Raw genomic sequence first — 27,895 nt, forward strand, 5'->3', positions numbered from 1 at the left:
GGTGTTCTGTGGTGTCTTCAGACTCTGTAACCTAGTATTCTACCCAACCCTTTTCATAGGGGATCTTGAGCATCCATATATTTACATCCTGGGTACTGTTGAGTTCTTAACATATTGAGAGAGTAATAATAGTATGGGATCACTGCACAATAAGGCACACATTTTGTTCTTACCAGTATGGAGATTATTCCTTTGTGTTTCTCTTCAACCAAGTCACAGATGATCTTGTTGTTGAAATATGGAATTGGCTCCCACTGGGATTAGAAAGGAAAAGTGATTTTAAAGAATTCAGAGAACTTTCCCTACTCCAACCTGAAATAATTCCAAGTTAGGATTTAAGGTTTTATTGGAGAGATTATTGACCCAGCCACTCCTCAATATCTTCCCCCTTTAAGCAGCATGGGCAGAATTATCTTAATCTCTACATTACTACACTGCAATCCTTCAGTCTCTTCCATTGAAAGACACTCAGCTGCATCTTTTGTTGTTAGTATGTCTTTATCCAATGCACAGTTAACCTGTGGAATTTGTTGCCAGAAGATGTTGTGAAGGCCAAAAGTATAACTGGGCTAAAAAAAAGGTAGTTTATAGAGGATAGGTCTTCAATGGCTATTAGCCAACATGGTCAGGGATGCAACCCATGCCTCATGTGTCCCTAAACCTCTGACTACCAGAAGCTGGGACTGGGTGACAGGGAACAGATCACTTGATAATTGTTCTGTTCATTCCCTCTGAAGCATCTGGTGCCTGACACTGTTGGAATACAGTACACTGGACTAGATGGACCAATGGTCGGACCCTGCATGGCCATTCTTATCTTACAAGGATTTTCTTTATTTCTACAAAGGCATTTCATTGCAGAGTCTGTGTTTCTAGCCAAGAGTCCTAGTTCTGCCACATTCTCCTTCAAAGCATACAAATTAACTCAACCCGAATGATTGAACGAGATAGAAAGGGTACAACTAGGAGTAGTGGGATCAAAGTAGGGAAAGGGAAAAGTTAGGCCAAGTATAGCAAGAGCTTCCTGTGAGTTCTATTACATAGCACAGGGGTTCCCAACTGGAAGCTGGGGGTTAAACAGGCATTCGGGGGTCATGACTATCCCACACATCCCATGTTACCAAATGGGAGGAGGGTCTGTGGGAGAGAGCCCCAAGGACAAAAGAGGTTGGAGACTGTGTTCTCTATAGCTCTCAAAGGGAAGCATTCTTTAAAAAAAGATGACAATATGAAAATATACCATCAATGATAATCCTGCACTAACTAAAGGGAACGGAATGGGTGGGACCACTACGCCTTTTCCATCTCAAATGTCAACGATATTCCAACTGTAATTGAAAGTTTTAAAAAGCACTATTAATGCCTTGGTGAATAAGAGGAAGTTTGCTGTGCAGTGACGTTCCCAAGAGAACAAGACAGGGAAAAGCAATGAGAGTTACCTCTATGCCTTCCATCTCATATTCCTCCTGCTCTGCCTTCAGAGTCATTTCGATTAACAGCTGCTGAAGCTTTTCGTTGCAGTAATTAATGCAGAACTGTTCAAAACTTTTGAAAAATAAAAGAAGCAAGAATAATGATATGCATTAAAGGAAAACTTTCTAGCTGCCTTCTTGGTTTGTAGGGAAACAAGTGTAAAAAGAGAATTCCTATTATAACCCTTCTCCCCGTGACAGAAGATGAGCCCATGAAATAGCTGAGACAGCTGTAGTTTTGTTTTCCCACTAGAACTATATTTTAATAGAAAAAGCCCATATCCCATTTCAAGAGCGGCTACCTACCAGTGTAGATGTTTAATAAGAACTGGAGAATCAGTCCGGATAAAATACGCCACTCCTCCCTCCCCACCCACCGCCCCTAAAACTTCTGCTTGAAACTCAAACCAAATTAGAGAGCTTTGATAAAGTTCGGCTAACTCCACCCTCTACCTTCCCCAAACACATATGCACACTGTCATCTGAGCTGCAACTCCAGAAGGAAGTACCAACATTCTTCCCAGAAGGGCTATTTTTGAGAGACTCCGAGCCCATTTTTGCTGACACAGCAAGCTCAGAGCAGCAGACTAACAGTTGAATGTTTCTGAACTAAACTGCCACATTGTCACCCATCACTAACTTCCTTCCCACCAGCCTTATAATTGAACATGTGATGACAGAATAAGTGTTACAGGGCAATGAGTTTTGTTTGGCTAGAAGAAGGTAGTGGTCACATCCTTCTGTCTCTCTAGAGGCTTTGAAAGCTGCCCCACACAAGAAGATGGCCCACTCCAATATTACATGCACAAGTTCTTCCACAGGATTCTGGATTTTTAACGCAATCAGCCAACTAGAGCAAAGAAATGAGTCGAGACCTTCACTGTGCTTCACGTAGCCAGTTACGCCTACATACTGCAACACACGTCACAGATTAGGTACCGCTCAAAGCTGATGAAGGGAGCTGGGACTCAACTTCCTTGCCTTTCTGGGGTAAGCCAAAGCCTGAGCCCTATGGCCATGCATGGCTTTGGAAGCAGACCCACATTAGTGCACGCACAGTTTGAGCCAGCGTCAGTGGCACTTACCTGTTTGTATCAAACACTTCAAACCCATAGATGTCAAGCAGCCCAATCACCGTTTTCCTGGTGAGGTCCTGCCAAAGATACCATTAAATGCTCCATGAGGAAAAGAGGATTTCTGTAACTGGTGCAATTGCTCTGTATCATTCATGTGGTTCCCTTCACCTAGATTTTAATCTCTCATTTGTTCCCACTCTGCCACTGACCAGGGAGACTCATTACAGGGACAGTGTCATTACCACATGGGTCCCCTCTAGCAGGCAATTCTGCAGCTGAACTGACAAGATATTTTGGTGAGCAAGCCAAGACAGGTCTAAATAGTCTTCGTGGAGGTTGGGCGTAGAGGTAGGAGAGACTGTGGAATAAATCCCCTTCATCTTCCAGTGGTTTCACCCTCTTATAGACACTGGCAGAATGGCCATCACATATATTTGTTCCAGACAACCATTGCCTTCTATATTCGGGTAGGACACAGGATCCCATGCTGGGGACTCCTGGTTGTTCCTAGCTCTGTGAATGTTTGTAGTCTCTCCCACTCAAAGCCTAATGTTAACTCTCAGACCTGGCTTTCTTAGCTGATAGTACAACACACATCCTGGTGCACAGCTATTAGATCATTAATGGGGGAAATCTAGCCAACCCCCATTTTCCACCTTTCAAAACTACATATCTGGGATAATAAAAACGGCTCCATGCATGGCTGCCTGGTGGCTTACCAAACCAAAAGCAAAGACCTCCTTCAACTAGTCTGGAAAGTCACACCTCTCTCCTAAGCACAGATATCAAGGCTACTTTCCATACAAGTTTTGTCACCATTTGGAAAACATTTTTCTTGTCTTCTAGAAAGCTTAGTTTTATGCTAAACTCCTTATTTTTGCACCAGCATTACAGACCAGCAAATAGCATGTTAGTTTGCTGCCACATGTCCAACGGGAGAAGCACATACCATAGTTTGGATGGGTCCTACAAAAGCAGTGATTTTTTTTTCTTATCAGCTATAAAGTAATCATGTATAGCTCTGTATTTACTTCCAATCAGGATGGACAATTTTAAAGCAGGTCATGCATTAGCCAAACTGCTTGACAATGTATCTTTAGTATTCGATAGAAAAAAAAAATCAAGCAGAACATGAATCTCCAGCTCACAGTGGTTTGAATCCCTGAACTCAACTAGCAGACTAGCAGACACCACATTACTGACTCACTCTGGAAGCGCTGTCCATTCACTGAATGAGACAGTACTTGTCTGTAGAGCACTGTATTAGCTAGAAGGGAACCAACCTTGTTGGCTAAAGATCCATTAATTTTGTTGACTAGCCAAGTAAAAGTCCGTCCATAAATCGCCTTAGCTGCTGCATCCCGAGCACAGAATGCCAAGTCTATGTTCAGGGGACTTAGGACCTGAAAGAGAAAAAAAAAAAAAAGGCAGGTAAAAATACTCAAGTATAGTAACGAAGATAACTCAACGTCAGTAATTTCTAACTCATTTCATGCTCATGGATTAGAGAGCAGGCTACCATCTGACAGTCTCCATTTCACACTGAAGCATGAGCAAGCATTCTGCCTTCAGATCAAAACTGAAGCCAACCACAGCTCCAGGTACCGGTCCATAGCTAGCATCTCAGGCTGGTGGGACTACTGCTCTAGCGCCCCAGTTATGAGACCGCATGTTGGGTCCTAGTGTCCTACTTCCACACATCTCCCACCCAGCTGCACACATTCTAACCTGTAGCAGAGTTTAGACCGCTCCAGTCTCACAATAATGAGATGGATTTGAAGTCAAGGAAGTTTTGGATCACGGTTTTGAAATAAAGTGAGATATTCCATATATTATCTTTTTGGTCAGAAGGTGCAAGACAATAGCTACGAATCTCCTAGCATTAACATTCAGGCTACAGGAGAGGAGTCACTGACAGCGAAGTGGATGAATAAAAATAAGGATTGAGCCCCATTTTACCCTCTAATTTGGGGGCAAACATTCATCTATATACGAGCTAAATGATGTACACCAGATATAAGGGGGAAATGGGTATACACTATCAGTATTGATTAGGAGGCTGCATTTTGGGACTCTGCCAAATTTCAAGGGAAAAAGCCATCAGCAATTCTGACGGCTTTCAAACACCACAAAATGTTACAAGCGGACATTTTATACAAATACTCCCATCTGCATATGAAGCCAAATTTCTCAAGAAGCACTTTACAGACTACACAAAGGAAAATAATTTGGCTCAGATGTGTGGCTGCATGTAAACCTTCCTCGCTCCTGGCTTTTTTCAATCACTTGTGTCACTCCGCAGGAAGGCAGCCTCACACCAACACTTCTCAACTTAATAACTCAGAAATTTACTAAGGAAGGTAACTGTTCTTACCACAATTATTTTACAGATAGGAAAAGAGTGAGAGATTCAGGAAACTTGGTGAAGTTTCCTTAGAGAATCTGTGAGTGTGTCAAGAACAAGACACAGGGCATCCTGGCTCCTTATCCCAGGGTTTTACCACTAGACTGTGTTGACTTAATAGACTATGAGGAATCGGACACTGGCTTAATTTATACCTCTTCTGATCTGGCTTCTATCTTTCTGTGCGTCAGAGCTTCCTGTAGAATGGATAAGCGGACGCCCAATAACTGCCAAAGAAGAGAGCCACAGTTAGAGTGCAAAGGGGAATTTCAGGACTACCGTCAATTTGGAGTGAAATGTCCAGGCTGCTGTCTTTTACTCTTAATGACTCTTGAAAACCCAAAATATAACGGGGCAACCAACATTTGCATTTCTCTGCGCCCACAGATAAGTAGCGGAATCCATATTAAGATTTAAAGGAAAAGGAACCAGACACCTTTGCTATCTCAGTTATCTCTGGTCATATCGGGATTTTAACTACAGCATTTTTCTTACTTGCAGTGGTTTAACAGGATTGCCATGATTAGAGGTCGGTCAAGAATTTTCTCCCATAGTGTCTTGGCAGACTGCACAGGCACCTTGGGGAGTACTGAGCTGCTGCTTCTCTACTAGGGTGTAGCCCACACAACCCATTTCTGGTTGTTAGGGGGTGGCTGTATTGGCAGGTTAAGCCGCTCTGATCCCCTTTGTTATATTTAAAACAACATTAAGCAGTCGATTTCTACTGACAACAGGAAAGTCCAAATGGATGCTGCTGCCACTCCAGGCTGAACATGCAGCTTGACCCTTTTGTGCATTGGATTGAAGGAGCCGCGTAGGCCAAAACATTACGTGCCACCATAGCGACAACTGTGCCCCTCTGTCAGCAGCCACCCTGCAAGCAATGCAAAGTCACGGACGTATGCAGGTCTGGGAAGTGACCGTGTGTGTCTTTATGCCAACTGGGGACAGAGACACTATTAAAAACAATGAGACAGAGGATATTCTAGTAATGCCTTAATACCCCACACCCATAATGAAAAGCATGGATCAGTTACACAGGCAGCATAATGTAATGTAAATACCCTTGATGGCTAAAGTTGAATTAAAATGCTAAGGAGCCTGTTGCATATTATACATTACAGATTTCAACTTGTCCATCTTTATGCTGACAGCAAGAGTTGTTTAAAACATTTAAACTTCAGGATTCTGCATCTGGCAGCTCAGTACAGAGTTCATAGGGGTGCTATAAAGACGACAGTGGAGAATAATTGATCAAGTCCACTGAAGGCAGGACAAGAAGTAATGGGCTTAATCTGCAGCAAGGGAAATTTAGGTTAGATGTTAGGAAAAACTAAGGGTAGTTCAGCTCTGGAATAGGCTCCTGAGGGAGGTTGTGGAGTCCCCATCACTGGAGGTTTTTCAAAACAGGTTGGACAAACCTCTGGAAGGGACGGCCTAGATTTTTTGGTCCTGCCTCAGTGCAGGGGGCTTGACTAGTTGACTTCTCAAAGTCCCTTCCAGTTCTACATTTCTAGGATCCCCTGATTAGCGCAGGGACAGTTTGAGAGGGACTCAACGCACAGAGCCAAGGTGAGCCCCTCAGAGCGGAGGCTGTCCTTCTAGAGAATTTGGACGCTTCCGAGGACAGTATGTGCTACCATCCACAAGTCAAAAACATAGCAAGGAAGGGAAGCAACCCCTCAAACCTAGTGCCTTGGGCCCCTGCTTTCAAATCTGTATGGAAGCTTCCTGTCTCCCCATAGATGATACCTTTGAGATCCATTTGATCTGGCTGCCGTTGGTGATGATGGCATGACCGTTACTATCTTCTTCATACTGAATATTCCCCAGGTGCAGGACACTGGCAATGACCCCAAAGAGATGCTGAGGCCAAAGTGACAAAGACTGTTAAAAGCCAAGTTCATATGGTTACATGGTCATTACTCTTAAGCAGAATATGCTCTTGTTTGGCTCAGTGGTAGTGCAATCTGTTGATCTGAAAATCAATTACTGCTGAGTAAGACAGTGAGATTATCAGCTACTTCTCTAGACCTGGTACAGAAGGACACTCCAATCTGGCCACCTCCTTCCAGTCTGACTCCCTGGGATACGCACATCATCCGACACTTCAAAATTAAGCCAGCTGCTCAACCTTAGAAGTAGATGGATGGTGGGAATCACCAAAGTCCACGGGAGAGGCAAAGACGAGGTCACCAGGCACGCATATAACAGGGCCTGTATCTCAGGCCATCTTGGTGCTGGGACCATCACTTTTATAGACCCTTCTTCCCAGGGCCGGTGCAAGGAAGTTTCACGCCCTAGGCAAAACTTCCACTTTGCGCCCTCCCCCTGCAGCCCTGCGGCAGCTCCCCCCCCCCCCCCCCCCCCCAGGGCCCCCCCCCCCCCCGGGAGCCGTACAGCAGCTCCCCACCCCAGCTGACCTCTGCTCCGCCTCCACCCCGAGCACGCCACCCCCACTCTAATTCTCCTCCCCTCCCAGGCTTGCAGCGCCAAACAGGTGATTGGCACCGCAAGCCTGGGAAGCGGGAGAAGTGGAGCGGCTGCTGCGCTGGGAGAGGGAGTCTGAGCCACACATGTCAGCGCACCACCGACAGCCCAGGAACGCTGTAAAAAAAAAAAAAAATTGGGGGCACCGCTTTTTGGCACCCCAGGCAACCGCTTAGTTTGCCTTAATGGTAGCGCCAGCCCTGCTTCTTCCCTTACTCCTGAGAAGTTCACAAAACACAGGCAGCAGAAAAAGAGCACTTGACTATATGATGCAGTTAAGCCAAAAACAATCCTTGCATTTGCAAAATGGAGTTCTAGAGCCATTTGAGAGAGGCATAGATGATACTCCAATGAACTCTGGACCCAACTTACTTAAGTGATATTAAAAAACCCAACAGTTAGGAACTGCAGAGAGGGAGAAGGTTTTAATTTGTACCATGCATCTGAAAGAGAATTGGTCATTTGACAAAGCCACAGCCATATCCCCCAAACTCCTAATTCTGCGTCCTGTATTATATAGGAGATCAAATTAATTCCCTTCTGGTCTTTTTTTTATTAAATCTATCAAGCAAATGTTTAATGATATGAAGAGTAACAACAGCCCCTGGTTTTTACAGGTGACATGAAGTTCCGATACCAATCTCTACCTATACACACACACGACATTTTTCGCTAGAGTGGTAGCAATAGAGACTTCCTTTAGCAACACACTTCGGACACCAGAAAACACAGGGTGGGGAGGGGGATCAGAAAGTTTGCCACTGGCCTAGTAATACTGTTTGTAAAGCATTTTCCTCCTGGTGGGTACAGGCATTGGTTATTGCATCCCATTTTTCTATCCATTATGGAATATCAGAAGCCAGTAAGGTATTCAGACAATTCCTGCTCTCAGGTTATCTTGTCCATGTCTTAGTCAGTGGACGATTGTTCCCCACAACATGTACTTCAGCACTGTATCCAGTCCAGTTTTAGGTATCACAAAGGAAGAAACTTCCACCACTTCCTTAGAAAGAGCAGTACAGCCCTTATTTGGAAATTTCCCCAGATATCTATCCTGAACCAGGATGGAATCAGCAGTTATCCCCTTTCATAAATGCACATCACTTCTCTTGCCTCTATACCTCAATATCTGTTTCAGCGAAGTCAATGACCGAGAAGGCTTTGCGGACTGTTTTCCAGTCACTCTTGTCATTAATGGAAGACACTTTGGCACATCGACCCTATTGAGGAGAAGAAAGAGCATGAAAACTTTGCATCCATCACTACAGTTCTATTGATCAGGTGATCTGTGTACCACTAGCCAATCACACCTTGGCTTGGCATTTTTGATTCCCAGTTCTCTCTCTCAGCTCTTTACCACTTTGTTTGTAGATATACACACAGAGGGTTATTCCACTCTTGCCCATTCAGCCCATGGCTCTACTGGTCAGTCCTTTCTGTAACTGTTACTTAAGAGCATGATGTATGTTGAGTTTGGGTACTAGGTACTTAGCGCATTTATGGTGAAGTTTGGGCTCTAGCCATCTATTATGTTTATAGTAACGTAACCTTTGTTACTCAATGTGTCTATACTGGGAGAAGGGCAAATTGTCTGCATATTATACTCCATCAAAACCAGCAGTTTGCGCACATGATTCTGCATTTTATGAACAAGTGTAGGGAACACTTTTCTTCATATTTTATAACAGCTGCTTGAGTCCTCAAGCTTACTTATTTTACTCCAAATTAATAAAGAAAGCCTTAAAGAGAGACCCTTACACCAAGTGTAACTTGCAGATAATCATCATTTTACTAGTTAATAGTTTAGGCCATGCTTTCCAGTGAACCAAAGGGGTATTTTTTATACACCACCAGCCAGCTCTTCCGCCTAGTGAGATCTGCCATTAAGTCACAATGCTTCCTCTAGGATATAGCACTCATTTGCCTGGCAACAGTTTAATGTTTATCACAGTCTATCACAGACAGATTAAGAACTTCACTGCCGTGGACTGGGCAAAAGCTCTGAAGTGGAATAAGCTGTTACCCGTGCACCAATATCCTCACTAAGAGCACGGAGAATACAAAGTGATTGTATTGTTAAATTCCTTATGGAATAAGATTTCTCGTTTCAGTTTGCTTCATTGTGAAATCCCTCTCTAAATTAATGGAGGAGAGGCAAGGATAGGTTGGATTCATAACTAGAGGGTAGAAACTAATTCAAGACCAAGTTTTAGTCTGGCACTCTCATGCAGCTTCTAGTGATTTCACAGCCTAAGGGCAGAATTTGGGCAAGCCATAGTGTTGTCTCATTCTAATGTGCTTTATCCATTAATACTGCAGAAGTTAGTGTCTCAACTTCCTTTATTTCTAATATTGCTGCAGTTCTGGATCCAGGGCAAATCAGTGTCAAAAGGTGAAACAAGGGTAGAAAACCATACACCGACAGCTGTTCTACAGTATTATAATCACTTAGAAAATCATTAGCTATAGTCATGACTTCTACCATAATGGAGTACATGAATGGTGAAGAAAACCCATCAAGTCATAGGTGATCATAATACATAACTTGTTCTGTAAAGGTTAACAGGTACTGCAGATCTATGCTGCCAAATGCAGCCTATGGAACCCCACAGGTCGTTCCATGCTGGGGGCCTAGTTATCCCAACCTGTATAAGATACATGTACTTCTGCGGGTTGCGCTCCAGTCCTAGCCAGCGAAGCAGGTCATCTTCCCCGCCCTCCAGCAACTGGTAGAAGATATGGAAATTCCGTTCCCCATTGTTTTGATGAACGACTCGGGATTTCTCAATCAGGTAACTGAGGATATGCCCTCCTACTGGAGCTCCCTGGGGAGGAGTGGGAGGGGAACAAAACAAAACAAAAGGTCACATGAGCTTAAACTGCTAAGCCTTCAATACCCAACAGCCCCAGTGACAGGAAGCCAGCAGAAGTGTTGTGACTGCTGTATTCTTATTCACACACACTTACTGTGACAAGTAACGATGACACCAGAAGCCTATCTGCTCTTCTTACACTTCATTAGTTTCTCTATCACTTACAGGTAGACACGTACTGTCTGAGGAGTAACGGTCTTTTCAACTAGCTCCTGCTCTGTAGTGAAATATTGCCTTTTCCACTGGGCAGTTGGCTGTGTTGCCAATAATGCTGGAAACTTCCAAGATACAAGACTTCCGACACCTCAGTCAAAAAATGCAAGAGCTATAAAAATGAGGTCAGAAGGTAGCCTGCAAGGTAAATAATTTTGCAGGGCAGCATAAGGTTTACTGACTAAGTATTCCATGCTGGTGCCAGATAGGTACATAGTTATGCTTGTTTGGGGAATGCTCCAACACATTCGTTTTTTTACCTTAAAATCAAATTGGATATCCATGTATTTTCCAAATCTACTTGAGTTGTCATTACGCAGAGTTTTTGCATTTCCAAAAGCCTGCAGAGAAACAAGCAAAACCAAGTCACTCCTCTTGCTGCTGAGAGCTCTGCATCTAGAACTGGGGTCATGAGGAACTGAGGGAGAAACATCAGCATGTACAGCTTTAGATAGCCTATCCACTTTCCCCTCTCTTTTCATGCTTGGTAAGTCAATGGGCAGCTAAATCCCACGAAACTCTGAAAAATTAGGTTTGTATTTACCGGAGACCGGACATATTTGCTTCCCTCTTTCCCCACCCCCTGCTGACACAGAGCATTCCATAAGAGTAGAATCCATCTGCCCAGACACACCATTAGTTACACTCAACAAACGTTCAGTTCTCAGATTCTCTTCAGTTGGTTCTTCATGTAGGGTTAAGTATCAATGGCTCACATTTACTTACTGTCACTGTTTAGTCATGAAGACTTAGACAAGCTTTCCTAAAATTTCTGATAATATGAGCGTGTGTCAGCTAAAGTTCACCGAATGTGTGCTCCCACCACAGGAATCTATGCCCAGCTCTCCGCTCAGCTCATTTTCGGGAGAGCTCTGAAAACCTGCCCTGAATAGTAGTATCCACAGTTACCTTCCTGCACATTAGGCAACTAGAGGGACAGGTGACAGATGCTCTGAGAGGCTTGTTCATTCCTTGATATGGTTCAGCATTTATTAAATGGTCTCAAAATATTTTCTCCTTTCCTTAGGGAGCACTACTGACAAAAATCCCCTCTTCGCACAGCATTTATATCGAGCAGGAGACCAGGTGTTTTGATTATAGATGAAGAAATACTGTAAGCTGAAAACTACAAGTGGAACAAAATTTAAATCCCTGGACAACAAATTGGCCTACATCAATTCCTTCACATTTTCCAAGTCAGAAAGGACGTGCTTGCAAAGGGGCTGAAATTACTTTCATTATAATGCAACCAGAGATCAAGTATCCCTGCAAACGGGAGGCCCTTCTCCTGATTAGATCGCCTCCCCTTCCATACATCCAAAACATTTCAGTTCGATATACAGAGAAATCTTGCAGCCAATCTCCTCTGCATGGTACACCGTTAGGGTTTTTTTTATTATTTTTTTGTTTTACCTCCAGAACTGGATTGGAGAGCAGCAAGCGATCACGGACTATTTGCAGCTGTTCCGTAGTTGGGCAGGTCACTGCAAAGTACTGCAATATCTTCTTGGAGGCTTCTGTTTTCCCAGCGCCACTCTCCCCAGAGATGAGGATGAAGTGGTTATTGTATTCAGCACACATTACCCGGTAGGCATTGTCAGCTATGGCATATCTGAATAAGAGAGTCACACACACACACACAAAATAATCAGCTTTAAGAATTACTCAATATGAAACAGCCATACAAAATGCTGGCAGAAAGCTCTGACAGGAGTAAATGTTCCATAGGCTCCTTAACACTGGAGACAGCTAAAATTTACAGACCTTGAACTGGACAGGCAAGCAATGTTCCCAGCAGAAAATTTGCCGATTCACAACTTTAGAATGGAAACATGAATTCAAATTGAGAGGTAGGCACATGGAGGGAAAGAGCTTTAGCAACAGAACCCATTTGGACTGTGCACGCTGCTATGGGCACAGGTTAGCACACTGCAGGTCCGGGACCCAAAGGCAGAGACTGACCAACCTCAAATTTTCATTTATTTGTTTTAAAAAGCAGCGTGCTGGTGAGCCCCAACTTCTGCCCATGAAGATATTTTAAAAGGTAACAATTAGTGCAACCACTTTCCCACTTCCCCTCCCCCCCATTTGGGAAGAAAATCCAAAAATCAACATCCAGCTTTGAAATTGGACCTCAACCCACTTCCTGCTCCCAGAACTGGCTGGAGGCAGAATTAGGAGCACTGAGAATAGGTGGAGCCCACGGAGCCAGGAGGAAGGGCAGAGACTGTGAAAGGGAATGTTTCAGAAACTGACGGAAGGATATACTCAGTCCTGGAATTATGCAAGGGCACATCCTAGCTGAGCCCTGATGGTCTGACATCCCATCATCAGGTAAGGCATCATGAGGAAGGCATGCGCTGAGCTCTGACTCGCTAGAAAAATTCCTTAATTCTAGCCCTGTCTGACACACATTCTTCCCTGTGGCCAGGGGTGGCTCTATGTATTTTGTCACCCCAAGCACGGCAGTCAGGGGACTTTCAGCGGCACGCCTGTGGGAGGTCCAGCTGGTAACGCAGATTCAGTGGCACGCCTGCAGGAGGTCCGCTGGTCCCACGGCTTCGGCGGCAATTTGGTGACGGGACCAGCGGACCTCCCGCAGGCATGCCGCCAAAGGCTCCCCGACTGCCACCCCCACAGCGACCGGCAGGCTGCCCCCCACAGCTTGCCACCCCAGGGACACGCTTGGTGCACTGGTGCCTGGAGCTGCCCCTGCCTGTAGCTTTTGACAAATTGGCCCCTCAATTTAGCCCTCTTTAAAATGGAGATAAATACTTACATGCCCTCACAGGGAAGTTGTGAAGAGTGATTAACATTCACAAAACATTTGAATTTTCAAAGTTGTGTCAATATTAAGTTGAAATTACCCTCCTTCCAAGTTCTGACATCCAAATGCCAACTCTGCAGAGACATATACTAGACTAGATAATACTTAGTCCTGCCATGAGGCAGGGGACTGGACTAGATGACCTCTCAAGGTCCCTTCTAGTCCTATGATATTGTCTAATTGAAGTTATTTGATAAATAACCCCACAAGTGTATCAAGTTACTTGCTAAGATTGCTATTATGAAAAGTTCCCCCTCTCCCACCAATTACGTTTGAAAGTGTTTGTAATATTAAAAACCACAACAGAAACAGTGCTAGACCTGACCTTATGAAAGTCAAAAAGTGTTTATGTGAACTGAAAGCAGGGGAATTTAGTGCTACTTACATATGTGGTGGCAGTTCAAAAAAGTTGACCCCTTGATAAATCTCCATCTGTTTAACTGAGTAGAAATCCAACTCTTTGTAGGGATTCACAGATACTAGAAGGGTACCAATATATGTCTACAGGGAAGAACAGAGTGTAGACAAACGGAATGACTTCTCCTGAAGGGCAACCTCAAGCATACCATGTGAAAACTGACAAAATAGAAAATGTGGAACTTTTCTGTAACAAAGATTTCAAAGACTTCAGTATTTCTGTGTTCCATTTCTAACACCCCATACACTTAAACCCTTATTTAAAGGTTGGCTGGTAAAGTAATTACATTGGTTTAGTCCTTTAATTGTCTTAATAATGGAGACTTTTGATACCACTGTTCCTTGATGCTTCTGGGATTTGGTTCATATTTATATCCCAGTTAACATAGGAACATATTTGCCCATAACTAACACTGTTTTGTTAAATCACTGAAAGTCTGTTATTCTCCAGATGTGATGCTGATGCTTCATAGGAAAGCTAAATTCATAAGCCATCTGGTGGTTACTTAAAACTGTGCATGTCTGCAGTGTAGTAGCTGTGTTGGTCCCAGGATATGAAAGAGTCAAGGTGGGGGAGGTAATATCTTTTGCTGGACCAACTTCTGTTGGTGGAAGGGACAAGCTTGCAGGCTACACAGAGCTCTTCTTTCTACTCAGCTTCCTTCCCCAGACCCGAAGAAGAGCTCTCTGTAGCTCAAAAGCTTGTACCTTTCCCCAACCAAAGTTGGTCCAATTCTTTCCTAAGACTGTATATGGAAAGAAAGAATTCCTTCCTGAGCCCTGCAGATGAACAAATCTCAGGTTTCAAGGTGTAAGTCTAATTGCCTTAATTTTAGAATATTTCAGTGAGCCAAAGTTACACAACACTTTAGAACCTAGTAACAACCTACACTCCACATTCCATCAAGTCCTTTCATCTTTTCCCCCACTTGCCTCATCAAAATATTGAGCTTCATCTAACAGAAGAGAGGTTTGGTAAGACTCTCTACCATTTAAGTTCTGCACAGCAAAAACATTGCATTGTGGGTGCTCAGCACCGTTGAAAAAACAAGGCCATTAAGACCTAGCAAATTTTCATCCTGCAGTTCAGAGCATTCTTTGTGCTGGCTTGGCATTTCATGTTCCTTTGTTATTTATTACACACCACTCGGACACCCTGAACATAAACCATACCATCCACAGAAGTTACAGGTTCCGGGTTTTTTTAATCTAAAGGGCAAACGGGGCAGTCAGCCTGCCAAATACTGCAAACATCTTTCAACCCCTCCCTGTATAGCAGACCACAAGCATTAGAAAGCCATATTCTTGGGGAGATAAATCACTCTGTTCCAACAAGTCAACACTGCAGTGACAAAAGACATTAAGTCCACCTGGAACTCTGATCATCCCAATACAATGGTTCCACAGAGATGCCCCGTTTGGCCTTATTCTTAGATCTGACTTGTAAGCAGGTTGTAGTCTGAGGCATGTCACCTTCCCACAATTACATTTTAGTTCACACTATCTTCTAGACACAAGTACCAGCATTGCCATGAAAGATGAAGTTATAAAAGCATGCAGATTTACGTAGATGAGGTTCTCTCTGTATCGCTTGCGAAGGTTGTCCAAGAAAGCAGCCTCACTGGTGTGGGAATCCAAAAGAACGAAGTCCTGTACCCCAACTCTGTCCCGGGCGATCAGAGCCCCTTCCATGTTCAGCTGGCTGTGGTTATCACCCACCTCTTCTTTCTAAAATGCAAAGAAAGTAGCTCAGTTATACATGTGTGATCCTTTCCTTTTTCTGAAGGGGGAGCTTTCACACTGGAACAACAACAAAAAAATCCACCTCTATTGAAGCTCTGGACCCTTTTGTTATTTCAGCAATTAATGACTTAATAAAGACTTCCTTCCTTCCCAACCTAATAGCCTGCTTGGTGCTGTAGTGGGGTCAGAACCCTGTGTTTTGACATCCCACTCTGTAGCCACAGTCCAGTGGCTAAGGCATTAGCCTGGGATGCAAGAGATCCGAGTTCAAGTCTCCCAATGTGACCTTGGGCAAATCTCCCACTATGTGTGCCGCAGTTCTCCATCTGCACAACGGAGCTAACAGCAGTGTCCTGTCTCAGCATTATGGTGAAGAGAATTTCAATAAAGACTGTGAGGTGCTCAGGTAGGATAGTGTAATGGGAGCCGTAAGTACCCAAGATAGATACAGATGGCAGCAATGCTGCCAATTCAGCATTAAAATTTGCTAACCGATCCTACAGTGAAGCAGACGGAAGCAGCCTTCATTTCAGCACAAACCCAGCTTTGGTAATTAGCAAGAGACGAATGATGACAATCATGTAAAAGGTAAAGGATGCATATTTCTATCTGATTGACAGACAGTCCCCAGGTATGAAATCTTCTCCTAGGTTGTTTGTACCCGAATAGGCTGCAGTAAGGCAAGCTGCCCTACAGAACGAGAGCTCAGTTGGAACAGTCATCAACATCGACTAGTGGGAAGATCCTCAAACTGGAGTTTAAAAACACTGCATTTTTCTAACCAGTGAGAAATTCAATCCTGACGTGGGCTTATCAGCACAGTGACAATTAGCTTCGCATTACTGTGAACTCAGAGCCTACTCAAGATTTGACAGTTAGAATGAAGATCTGAGCGTCAATAACAGATTCATTTTTCTGGAAAACAAAGATCAGATAGAAAGGGGAAAAGAGCTCCGTTTTCCACATAGGGTTCTCTAGAACTTAACACAATTGCCTAGAAGCTAGACAAACCTGGTTCCTAAACCCAGATGAGCCACTAAAGATTAATTTAAAACAAGCCACTATCACTGTGCTTGAGTCAGCTGAACTGTTTCCAGTTGAGGTGGTTTCGTTTAGATACAAGGAGATCAGGCGAGCTGCTCACGCTACAACAGCTGGGACTACTTTAAAAAAATATATAAAAAAAGGATCTTCCTAAAAATGGGTGCTGCATCTGACCTTAGTTTTTCCAAGGAAATAAAAATTAACTTGCATCTGCTGCATTGAGTCAGATGACATTTTTTAAGCCTCGTACAAGCAGATGGGGGAACAACAACCTTTTTAAATCTGGACAGCAGATGTCTCCACACACCAAGGAAACGTTCTGGACGTAACGATGCAAAGATTATTAGATACAACGGAGTGGTCTTGCTGGAGACACTGCACTTTTGGAATGATATGGAGATAACAATGCTGTCTTGGCTAGCGTTCTCCTCTCAAAACAGACGGAGACCGTGCCAGGGCTACTGCTGAGCAAAAGGCCTCTCCATTTCCCTGCACTATTCATTTTTGACTTATTACCTTGGAAAATACTTTTAGAATAAAAGGTATTTCCCATGACTGGGATACAGATATTCTGTTCTGATTTACAGATTGCATTAGGTTTCTTACCCTTCAATTTTAAATGATGTGTCCAGTGAACATATTGACCACTAGCAAGTCGACAAGGGGTTACGAATTCACAAAAATTAGTACATTCTGATCTCCTTCAATACTATATTAAGAATGATCATTCTGACTGGAACAAAGCAGCAACTTGATTAAGTCTGTTTGGAACATCTACAAAACACAGGAGAGCATTCATACCCAGTTTTGTATCACTTGGTTATAGATGTCACAGTAACATCCAAATTCAGTAAAAGCTTGTTCTGCAGGAATGTTCTTGTCAGGAAAGATATGAACCACAAGCTTCAGTATGCCAGAAATAATAATAAAAAAAAAAAAAAAGACAAATATGTGTTTATGATCTAGTCACAAGAACTGTCCTCTTGATGTTCCCCTTCCTTTCAAATGCTATTCAACATTATCTGGGAATACAGTTGTCACGGAGTCAGCGGGCCAATGCTCTGGAACTCCTCCGTATGAAGCCAGTCAGGACTCTGGGGTAGCATGCTTCCTCTCTGTGAGCAGACTGTCACCAGAGCAAGAAGCTTACACAGATTCGACCTTCCTAGATCTGATCTCGGAGTATTCAGCATCCCTTTCCACACCATGTGCTTCCCACAGCAAGTCTGCCCGTGCTGGGCTCCTGGGGAAGCCAGAGGGCCCTGGACCCCAACTCCGCAGTCAGCAGTGACTCTCAACCAGCATAAAACGGAAGGTTTATTAGTCGACAGGAACACAGCATAGAACAGAACTGGTGAGCACAGAAATCAGCGACTTTCAGCCAAGTCCATCTTGGGGAAATCCTGGGCCAGATGCCCAGTCAGACTGCCCAGCTTCAAGCAACCCAACCTCAGACATTCCCCGTTGCTCCTCCTCCGAGTCTTTGTCTTGCCTCCCAGGCAAAGTGTCACCTGGTCATCACCTGCTTGCATCCCCCTGCTGGGTCTCAGGTTATGAAGGGCACCGGCCATAGCCTACGTGCAGGCCGCTGGAGCAGCCTCACCTGCCTCTGAAGGTCTCAGCTAAAGTCACACCCCCTTAGTCCCACCGCCTAGACACTGATGCAGCACACAGAGAAACTGGCAGAACACAGTATTCATGCAAAACAGTAAAACTCATAGGCTCACATCCAACATAAGGGGAAATCCCCAATTTGTCACAACAGACTAATAATAAGTGACATCTTTCCACTATGAAACAAACTCATAGACTCATAGACTTTAAGGTCAGAAGGGACCATTATGATCATCTGGTCTGACCCCTGCATGTTGCAGGCCACAAAGCCGTCCCTACCCTTTCCCTTGACTCTGCTGTTGAAGTCCCCAACTGGCAGAGAACCCTCCTGCTAGTGATCCCTGCCCCATGCTGCGGAGGAAGGCGAAAAACCTCCAGGGCCTCTGCCAATCTACCCCGGAGGAAAATTCCTTCCCAACCCCAAATATGGCGATCAGTAAAACCCCGAGCATGTAGGCAAGAGTCTCCAGCCTGACCCTCGTTAGCCATTATACTATTTACCTGCCATGGCAATACAGTCTTTTTGGCAATACCACCCTACACTGTTTATCTGTATGAGTTGGCCTCTAAAGAGGTGATTAATATTTACATTCTTAAATACACATTCTATATTCATGCCACAGAACATATAGGATAAAGTTTTACCTGGTAGGTCTTGTTTTTCCCCCCTGGCTACTTTCTTCACCAATCAACAAAGGAATGCTTTCTAATTTTAATCATCTGGACTTTCTTAAAATCTTGCTGCAATTTTGATTGGAACATGGTTCCACCAACAGGAATACACAAATACAGCCAGGAAGGAGAACAACTTTTGTAAGACGTGACCAAATTATGCAAGAGTTTAATCAGAGTTAACAGAGTTGCTGTTAGCAGCACAGGTCATGCACTGATCAGAAGTTACTTGTTCCAGGGCGATGACAATGAGAGGAAATGAATGCATCAAATCAAAAACACATTCATTCAGACTGTAGCATCTCATGAAAAAAGGATTTTGATGGGGAAGGGGGTGAGTGAACCTGAAGTTTAGGGTTTGCATCTAGCCACAAAGCTTAAACCCAAACTCTTCAGGTTGTATTTCCAGCTGAGAAAAAGACTTTGCAAGCCCATCTGTGCAACACTGAACGCGGAGGAATGGCCCAGTCCCACTAGCCATGGGTTAGAAAAAGTCTCTCTTTTGGGAAAAATTCTAATTGATCAGAGCAGTTTCTCTGCCAGGGTGAGAAGGTAAATGGAAACCAGTGAGCAGGCTACGGTGTGGAAGTTAAAGAAGCCTAGTCCTGGATTTCTCCAATCAGAAGCATTCAGCACCTTCTCAATACACACTTTAATACTGACCTTAACTGGAAGAAAATGGCATTGCACTACTCTTCTCCCTACACACATTCAGCTATGGCTGTGCTGGGATAGGCTGCACTGGTATCTCCCAATAAGTAACAAACCACAATATTTTCCATTGAACTATTCCTGAATATCCTAATTCAGCTGTCACTAATTTTGGATTATCTTCAACTCATTTGAGCTGTTCAGTTCTGGGGTTCTAGAGATCTGTCTGGGGCTCGGCATGTATCCCATGTGTCACTGGTATCTGAGCACCGTCTTTAAAGTCTCATACAGGTGACTAGATGTATTACATTGCGATCATTCTTTTTTGGATCCTCCTCTCAGCAAAGTACAGCCTGTTCTTTCATCTTACTGTTTATTGTAGGTGCACCAACACCTACCCCTAGCTTCCCTTTCACTGACCTCTTCTTGTTACCTGCATAAGACTTTCCTTATCCTAAGTAGCAAAAATGGAAAGGCTTAAATAGAATGATCTCTTGTCTAACATTTCTCCCAGGGTAAAGTGATTCTTAAAGGGGGGTTTAAGATGCAAATCATATTTTAGGTGTTTTGCTGCTTGATAAACATTGCATGTGTTTAGCTAACTAAAGAAGTGTCTTACAAGTCTGCTACTGACACCACTCTGCCAAACCAAACAGAACTGAAAACAGATACTGAAGGCCTTAACCCATGGCTGACCTAAGGAAGTTCAGAACCCAAACCATATCACAATATAAGCCATTTCCCCTTATTTTTTGCCCCTGAACTGCTGGTGACATTAATTTTTCATGCTACTTTTGTCAAGCAGCTACTGTACTGTAACCAGGTTAAGAGAGTTTATCATTTAATGAGATAATGTTTAAAATGACAAACAGTCTGTGTGCACTTCCAAGAGGAATTTTGATAGTATTCTAGAACATCCGCTCAGTATGGAATGCAAAGAGCCAGGCTTCACTCCAAGCCCAGGAACACCAACACATGACTAATCTTGAAATCACAGTAGCTGCCTAGCTGATCAGGTTTCCTTAATTTATTTTGTTTACCAGTTAGCATATTGGCAATTGACACTCTGTTCCCCTTTGGGCATAGATCCTGCACTCATGTCTGGGCTAGACTGTGCTGAGATTCATGCAGCATTGACTCACCACTGTGTTTGGCTCAAATGATGGCAAACTCATTTCTTAATGATCATGTTAGTTAAGGTGGGATTTTTCCAAATCCAATGCTAATTATTCAGTTGAAGTCCCATCTTCACCTAGTAAATGAGGGATACTCACTAACCTGCCATTCTGAAATCTCTCCTCACTGCTTACCTATGAGAATCAAGGATTCTTCTGATTTACTGAAATGTGAGCTCTCTCGGGGAATCTATTCTTACTCATTTAACTGGCTAGTTTAGCCACAAAGCCATTTGTTTTATCCCCCACTGGGATTTATTTTTCAACATTTGAAGATTATGAGAAGCAAAGAGTTCGAAAAAGAACCAAACTCTGGAGAGGCTTAGATTCTTCATCCACCTCCAAGAAGAAGAGTTTGATTTTGGTACAAACAAACGGAAAAAATCCACAAGAAGTTTTGCTAAAATATTGCCACTGTGTTAAAAGTTTGTGTATTTTTAATTTCCCAACCGGCTCTAAAGCGAAGTGCTGTGCTTTTTATGGCTGTTTCTTCTCTGTGGCAGTACAGTGTAGAGAGGGACGGTCACGTCTGTTTTAGGGGAACACAGTGTTAGATCGGTTATTTCGAAAGCACTGGACAGTGTGCTGGACATCATTCAGAACTGATGTGAAGAGTTCTCTGCCCTAAACAGTGGGCTACAAGAAAACCCCACACCAAATATCACTAACTTTAACAGGATGCCTTACGGCATTGGGGCCTAGGTGCTATATATGACGGAGTGAGAGTAACAACAAGGATGGTATGCAAAATGGCATTCTATATGCATCCGAAGAAGTGGGCTGTAGTCCACGAAAGCTTATGCTCTAATAAATTTGTTAGTCTCTAAGGTGCCACAAGTACTCCTGTTCTTTTTGCGGATACAGACTAACACGGCTGCTACTCTGAAACCTGTCAAGGATGGTATGGTTGAAGAAGAACAAGGGTTACTATAAGATCAGCTGGTTACTCACTTCAGGTCTGTATTCAGACCAGTATTAAGCTTTATTTTTAATATATGCAGGAATTAACATTGTTGAGCCATCACACAAGATTGTTCTACAGATTCACAAATAATTTTAGTGCCCATGAAAGTGAGGGCCTGAGAGCACATGCTTGAGGCAGGAATAGCAGCACCAAACAACATGCTAGTTCCCACTACACAATGCTCCTAACTCACCTCCGTCTTGCTTTACCTACTTCAGTTTGAGGCTGAGGTTGCTAACAGGCCACTTCACCTTGATGGTCTCTTAGAATGTGTTAACTACTTATGCTAAACAATTTGTTCCACCTCCTATTTAGCTGTGGCACTGAGTATCTTTCCCAGACCTGAAGAAGAGCTTTGTGTAGCTTGCTTTTTCACTAGCAGAAGTTGGTCCAATAAAAGATATTACCGCACCCACCTTGTCTCTAATATCTTGGGACCAACACCGCTACTACTTGACTGACTGTTCAGTTAATTTGTAATACTGATCACCTAGCTGATTTCACTACAACACCACAGTCTACATGGATAGCAGCCAGATTTCCTTAAATTACAGATCAATCCTATGAGACTTGATTTTAGGGAGTTTGATTTATGCAGTACAGCTCACACTTCCTGCCATTCCTTGATGAAGTTTTATCTGCTGTAGCCGCCCCTACCAAATTTACCAAGATAAAGTAGGCTAAAGTCACTGCAGTGCAGTTGACAGGCTGTACAAATTTCTGGCTTGCCAACCAGACCAGATTTAGTAAAGCATGTCACAATGCCACCTGTGCTGCTGCTGTTAATTATGTCCCTTGGGAACTAGCTATCACAATACCTTCTGAGTAAAAGCGAAATGTCAATTGTAGGTGCTAGAGGTGGGGAAAATATTCTCAGTAGTCCCTGGCAAAGAGGAAGAAGAGCACCTTCACAATAGGACTGCCACCATAATAACAGGAGTGGATAAAATGTACTTTGCTGCAGGTGGGATTGGGTAGGCAAAAAACACTGAGGTAATTTGTGGGAAAACAGTAAACCTCTCATCAGTTTGTCATAAATAGAATTTTAAAAAGGTAAAGCAAGTTTTTTTTGTTTTTTTTTTTAAATAAAAGGTTTTAATACTTAAATTTAAGCAAGGAATAGAAAGATTTGATGTCTATTGTAAGCAGAGTTCAAGTATTTTTTTTTACATGGTTTAAGCAAGATTTGTTTTATTCTTTTAGTGGTAAAAATTGTGTCTGAATTCTTTTATATAAAATGTATCAACTGACCATGTTTGTTCTAGTAGCATGGAGGAATCGGTCTCCTGTGGGATTTGTGGGATCTAAGGTTTTTGCGAGTGACAGTGGGATAAAGCAGCAAGAAACAATGTGGGAGTGGATATTGCGGGGCAGGATTAAATAAGTAGTCCCAAGCAACACACTAAGCACACATGCCCTGAATTTTTCTACCTTCTCCACTCTCTAAGATTTTTGGTGGCTACAAACTAGCTTTTTGTCTCAGCAAGAGGCCCTCTTCTACTTTTGCCAGCTTAAAATAAAATTCACTCACTGGCTGAAACACGTCTTCATGATGGATAGAAGCCAGGTCTCCTGATCTTATAGAAATAGTGGGATTCCCTAGGTCAATAAGATGTGTTAATATCCGAGTAACAAGCTTTACACGGAGCTAGAATGTCCTATTTCAGGTTTGACACACAAATTTGGCAGAGCCCAATTACTGATGGTTTTGCAGATCTCCATGACTGGCTGCCATCCTGAGAAACTGGTCATGATACCAAACATTTCAGACCCCTTTCCAGCTCTTTCACCAGTCTACCCTTGAGATGTAAACAAATAGAAAGGCTAGTGGTACAGGGATTTAGTACAGTTAGCCTTCTGGGGCGTCTGGTTGAAATCACAAGTTAAAATAAGGTCAAGCCCCTTGGTTATGCTCAGGGCAGATGATCTCACAGCTCCTCTCATTAGCGGTGCTGCTTCCTGACACGAAGTCTGCTTAGTCTTGGACATGAGAAGTATGCATCTTCATTGCAACAGGTGGTGTTGCCATAGATAGCGCTCCTGTTCCCATTGAGCTCAGTGGGTATTTTCCCATTGGCTTTAATGAGAACAACCTCAGAGCCTCAGTTGCATGGATCGCTCCTATGTTAGAGATGCACCAGGAGAGTTTCCCAGATTATATACCTGCCTCCTTCACTTAAGCCTCAGGAAAGAGGCTGACTAGGGAAGCAGTGACCGAGCTTAACCAGAGAGTGGAACACTTTTATTCATTATAATTAATAATTAATAATTATTAAAGGGGACAGGAAGAAAAAAAGTCTTGCGAGCACACTAGCCAGTCTCCCTGGCTGTAGGGCCTGCAGACTCACTAAGGACTGAGTAGGCTTTGGCAAGTGTACTCTCCCCTTCACCCCACCTAGCAGTTGCCTCAAGGTCAGGGCTGAGGCACACTGGAGGGTTAGTCAAGAGAAGCTCACAGTGCGACTGCCTGTGTAGTCCCTGTTCTGGTGATAGATGGGGCCCCGTCCCCTTCCCTCTCCCCAGGGCTGTAAAAATCTATCCTCTTCCATGAGCATATCCATTGTCATGTGCTTGAAGGGAGCTCTTGGAGCCCCAGGTTAAAACTCGAAAGCTGAACTGATGGCAAGTGTAGGGTGGTTTCCTCCTCTGGTAGAGACACGCCCCCTCGGGATACTCTGGGCACAGCCTTGTGGCTCAAACACATATCTTCAGGCTACTTTTCTTTTTAAAACAGGTGGAGGGGACCACACTGCACCAAATGGCAGAATTATAAAAATGTTCCTCCTTAAAGATTAACCCCTAAGCTCTTAAATAAGGTCTTCACTATATTGCAAGTGACACACAGTGAATAAATGTGCTATAATATTACTCACACTCTCACCCTTCCTCTGCCAACACATGCATCCCTGGTTCACAAGATTTATCAGAGAGACTAAGAAGGAGACAGAACTTGGAAGCCCCTTGTTAAATATTGGCAGCGCTCTATGGGTCAATATAAAAACTGCAACAAAGAGTCCCGAAATCTTAGCGATCTCTCTCCCCACAATAAGCACTGAAGGCCTTCTACCCTCCTTCTAAAGATAGTTTCTATGACAAAATTCTTCCAAGGATTATTTAGAAATCCTTATATACCCTTGGCACTATCAGTAATGTTAAAGACTTCTAAAATTTACCCACCAAATCAAAACCTTAACTCTCATGCCTGTTTGAGACAAGTTAGAATCTTCGCTAGAAGATAAGACTACACTGAAAATCCGGGGGAAAGGGAAATAATTCTTAATACTTTATGTAGCTGTCCTAATGAACTTCTGATTGTAACATGAACAATGCATTCTTTACAAATACAAGCAACAATTGTGCATTTTCAACTTCAATGAGTCTGTGGCCCATACAAGATATCCCCATAACATTTTTCACATTTAAACTACATTTCAGTTTTCTTCTACAACTGCTGAGTAGTTCAACAACACTGCAAGAAGCTTACATCTTAGCCCTGGAACAAGCGACTAGAATATCTGAACTACAGTACACAGTTTTCAAGGAACAGAATTCATAAATACAATTATATTGTGGAAAACATGTACACATTGTAACCTAATTTCTTTTCAAAAGAATACAGAATAAGAAGGTTTTCAGGTTAATCAACAGCCCAGAGAAATGCCAACAATTCTTGAGGCCTCTTGTCTGTATCTAGGGAATAGTCTACTATAGACTTGTTAAAGGGTGACTGTCTGTCCTTCTGAATAGAAGGGAGGTCGAGGTGAACTACTTCACTTTCAAAAATCAAAAGAAAGAAAAAAAGTGAGAAAATCTCCAGAGTTCAAACATTTCTTTAAAACCCAAACTTTAAATACTAAATGGGCTTCATGGCTGCCATTTTGAAAAACATTAGTTTGCCAAAGGACCCTTTTGATTTCTATTCGAAATGTAAGAGCTCACAGATAATCCATTGAGAATCAAACCCACACAAAAGGCTTTTTGAAACAATCGTGGTGCTTGTGAAGGACAACATTTTTGTGCGCAAAATAAAACATTTTAATGCCCTACAATCCATTACACATATATTCTTACATTTCCTTTCAGTAATTATTCATTAGAAAACATTTAACGTCACTGCAGATTTCACACTGGGCAGTCTGCACACAAAGGAGAAGAGTTGGCCCATTTATAAGGGACTGAGGCCTTCTTTTCTAATCTGAGAAACTCCAAGGAGGTGGGGCCTACCGGACACAACAGGCAAGCTAAATTGTGCGGTTAACGGTCAAAGCCCCCCTGCCTACTTTGACACTCATTTAAAGATGACAGGGAACAATAGAGATTTGTTCTTAGCAACTCTTTCTTGTTATGCGGTCTATATCAGCTAAGCTGGGCGGTTCAATACATGAAACCAGTACAGATATTCTGTTCCACCTGCCATCTCTCACCCTCACTCAGTCCCGTCTCTCTTCGGCCCCCTTTTCCTTTCCCCACTTTAACACAATGAGACAGGTAAAGAATATCTTTAGAGAGTCCCATTCAACATGTCAGCTTTAATAAAACAATTGCCTGTCAGGTTTATATGAGGAGCTCAAATTTTGGGTTAATGCCAGTAATCCCGCTCCTCAGACACAGGTTAGTAACTCAGCCCTATCCTATCCCGGTATAATGAAAAAGCATCTCAAGAATGCTGTCAAATATCTAAATGACTTCAGATTGCAATACTGTTAGTATGCAAAAATACATTAAAATTATTGATAAAAGTTATGAGTAACTGTTTTACACTAAAATTATACAAATTTACTGAGTCCAACAATCATTTTGCTGCCCTAGTGCAAGTTATCTGTCTAGACACTGCTGCAGCCCGATGCCCACCTGCTAACTCCTCCACAGGGGGGTAATAGGCTAGCAAACTGAAAGGAAGTTATGCCTCACTTGGGAACTTATAACATGGTACATAGTTCATAAGATTTAAAACTTGAACATGAAGACTTAGAGTCCTACTCTTCATAAATCATTGCTTTCTAATGCAGGTACTATCACTTTCTTCAACAGTGACATGCTCAGGTTTACTACCACTAGACCAAAGACAGCTGCTGAATCTTCATTATTTGCAGAACATCATGTCTTGCTAGAAACCACGTAACTGCTGATCAGCTCCATAAAAAAAAACACTCCACACACACACACACACACACACACACACACACACACCACCACCGCTAGATAATAAGCTGGTATCTTCAACCGGAAAGAAGAAATTCAGGGTTGCAACTTCTGGAAGGCAAGAACTATAGATTTATGCCAGGGATTCTCAAACTGGAGGTTGTGACCCCCAGGGGGTCGCAAGGTTATTACATGGGGGGGGTCATGCTGCTTATCTACCAGCATTTATAATAGAGTTAAATATTAAAAAAAAGTGTTTTTAATTTATGGGGGGGGGGGAACACACTCAGAGGCTTGCTGTGTGAAAGGGGTCACTAATGCAAAAGTTTGAGAACCACTGATTTATGCAACCCTGCAGCTAGAAACAGAACAGTCCTTGAACTAGAATACATGTTATCATTAAGCACTGATAAGTTAATGGAATGGGGTTTCCCGCACCCCTGGGTAACAAAATTTATAGCATGACTAGTATCCTTTCCCCTTTGGCTAAAATGTAGGGCCAGACATCCATTTAGCTCTGATGACTAGAGATGAATACACAGGGTAGCAGGGCCATTTACCCCCCCTTTACTTGAAAAGATGTTTATGTTTAGAAGAAATGTTTATTCAATTTCCAAAACCAAACTACAGGATATTTAGTTTGATCTTATTTACCATAGCCTCCAGTCTTTGCACACACCATATCTTCTTCCCGGGTTATAGTACTATATTATTTTTATTACAGTAATCCAACCAAGATTCTGCTCGGTCATGTATGTAGACGTAAGTAAGAGGCAGTCCCTGTCCTGAAAAGTTTACAATCTAAACAAACAAGAGAGAGTAGGAGAAAGGAACTATTATTCCCATTTTATAGAGGAGGACATAGAGATTAAGTAACTAGCTCAAGGTCACATGGACTCTGGGGTAGATACAGGAACTGAACTCAGATTTCCCAAATCCCATTCCTCTGCTAGAATGACAGGATCTATGTATTCTACAAAAAAGACAAATTCACTTTTAAAGGATGGAACCTCCCCATTTGGAAAATTCCTCCTTTTTATACAAGTTCAACTCTAAAAAAATGGAACAAGCAAATGCTCTTTGACATTCTTTTCACCTGCTAAGAAACTACAGGAGAA

At 42.9% G+C, this 27,895-nt stretch overlaps 1 protein-coding gene across 2 annotated transcripts in view; it reads right to left on the reverse strand.

Annotated features, from left to right (window-relative positions):
- MYO1H (myosin IH) overlaps window positions 1–18,972 on the reverse strand; it is a 41,718-nt gene extending 22,746 nt beyond the window's left edge. For both annotated transcript variants that reach the window (XM_034791408.1, XM_034791409.1), the window contains exons 1-13: window positions 18,819–18,972; window positions 15,339–15,500; window positions 13,741–13,856; window positions 11,942–12,140; window positions 10,789–10,869; window positions 10,088–10,267; window positions 8,564–8,662; window positions 6,705–6,818; window positions 5,108–5,179; window positions 3,832–3,951; window positions 2,558–2,625; window positions 1,440–1,545; window positions 174–254 (exon numbers count right to left, since the gene is read on the reverse strand). In XM_034791408.1, coding sequence (XP_034647299.1) covers window positions 174–254; window positions 1,440–1,545; window positions 2,558–2,625; window positions 3,832–3,951; window positions 5,108–5,179; window positions 6,705–6,818; window positions 8,564–8,662; window positions 10,088–10,267; window positions 10,789–10,869; window positions 11,942–12,140; window positions 13,741–13,856; window positions 15,339–15,464 — 1,362 coding nt within the window. In that variant the 5' untranslated portion in view covers window positions 15,465–15,500; window positions 18,819–18,972. The remainder of the gene's footprint in view (window positions 1–173; window positions 255–1,439; window positions 1,546–2,557; window positions 2,626–3,831; window positions 3,952–5,107; window positions 5,180–6,704; window positions 6,819–8,563; window positions 8,663–10,087; window positions 10,268–10,788; window positions 10,870–11,941; window positions 12,141–13,740; window positions 13,857–15,338; window positions 15,501–18,818) is intronic.
- Between the last annotated feature and the right edge of the window lie 8,923 nt (window positions 18,973–27,895).

Source organism: Trachemys scripta, chromosome 15 (assembly GCF_013100865.1).
Source record: "Trachemys scripta elegans isolate TJP31775 chromosome 15, CAS_Tse_1.0, whole genome shotgun sequence".
Taxonomy (NCBI): Eukaryota; Metazoa; Chordata; order Testudines; family Emydidae; genus Trachemys; species Trachemys scripta.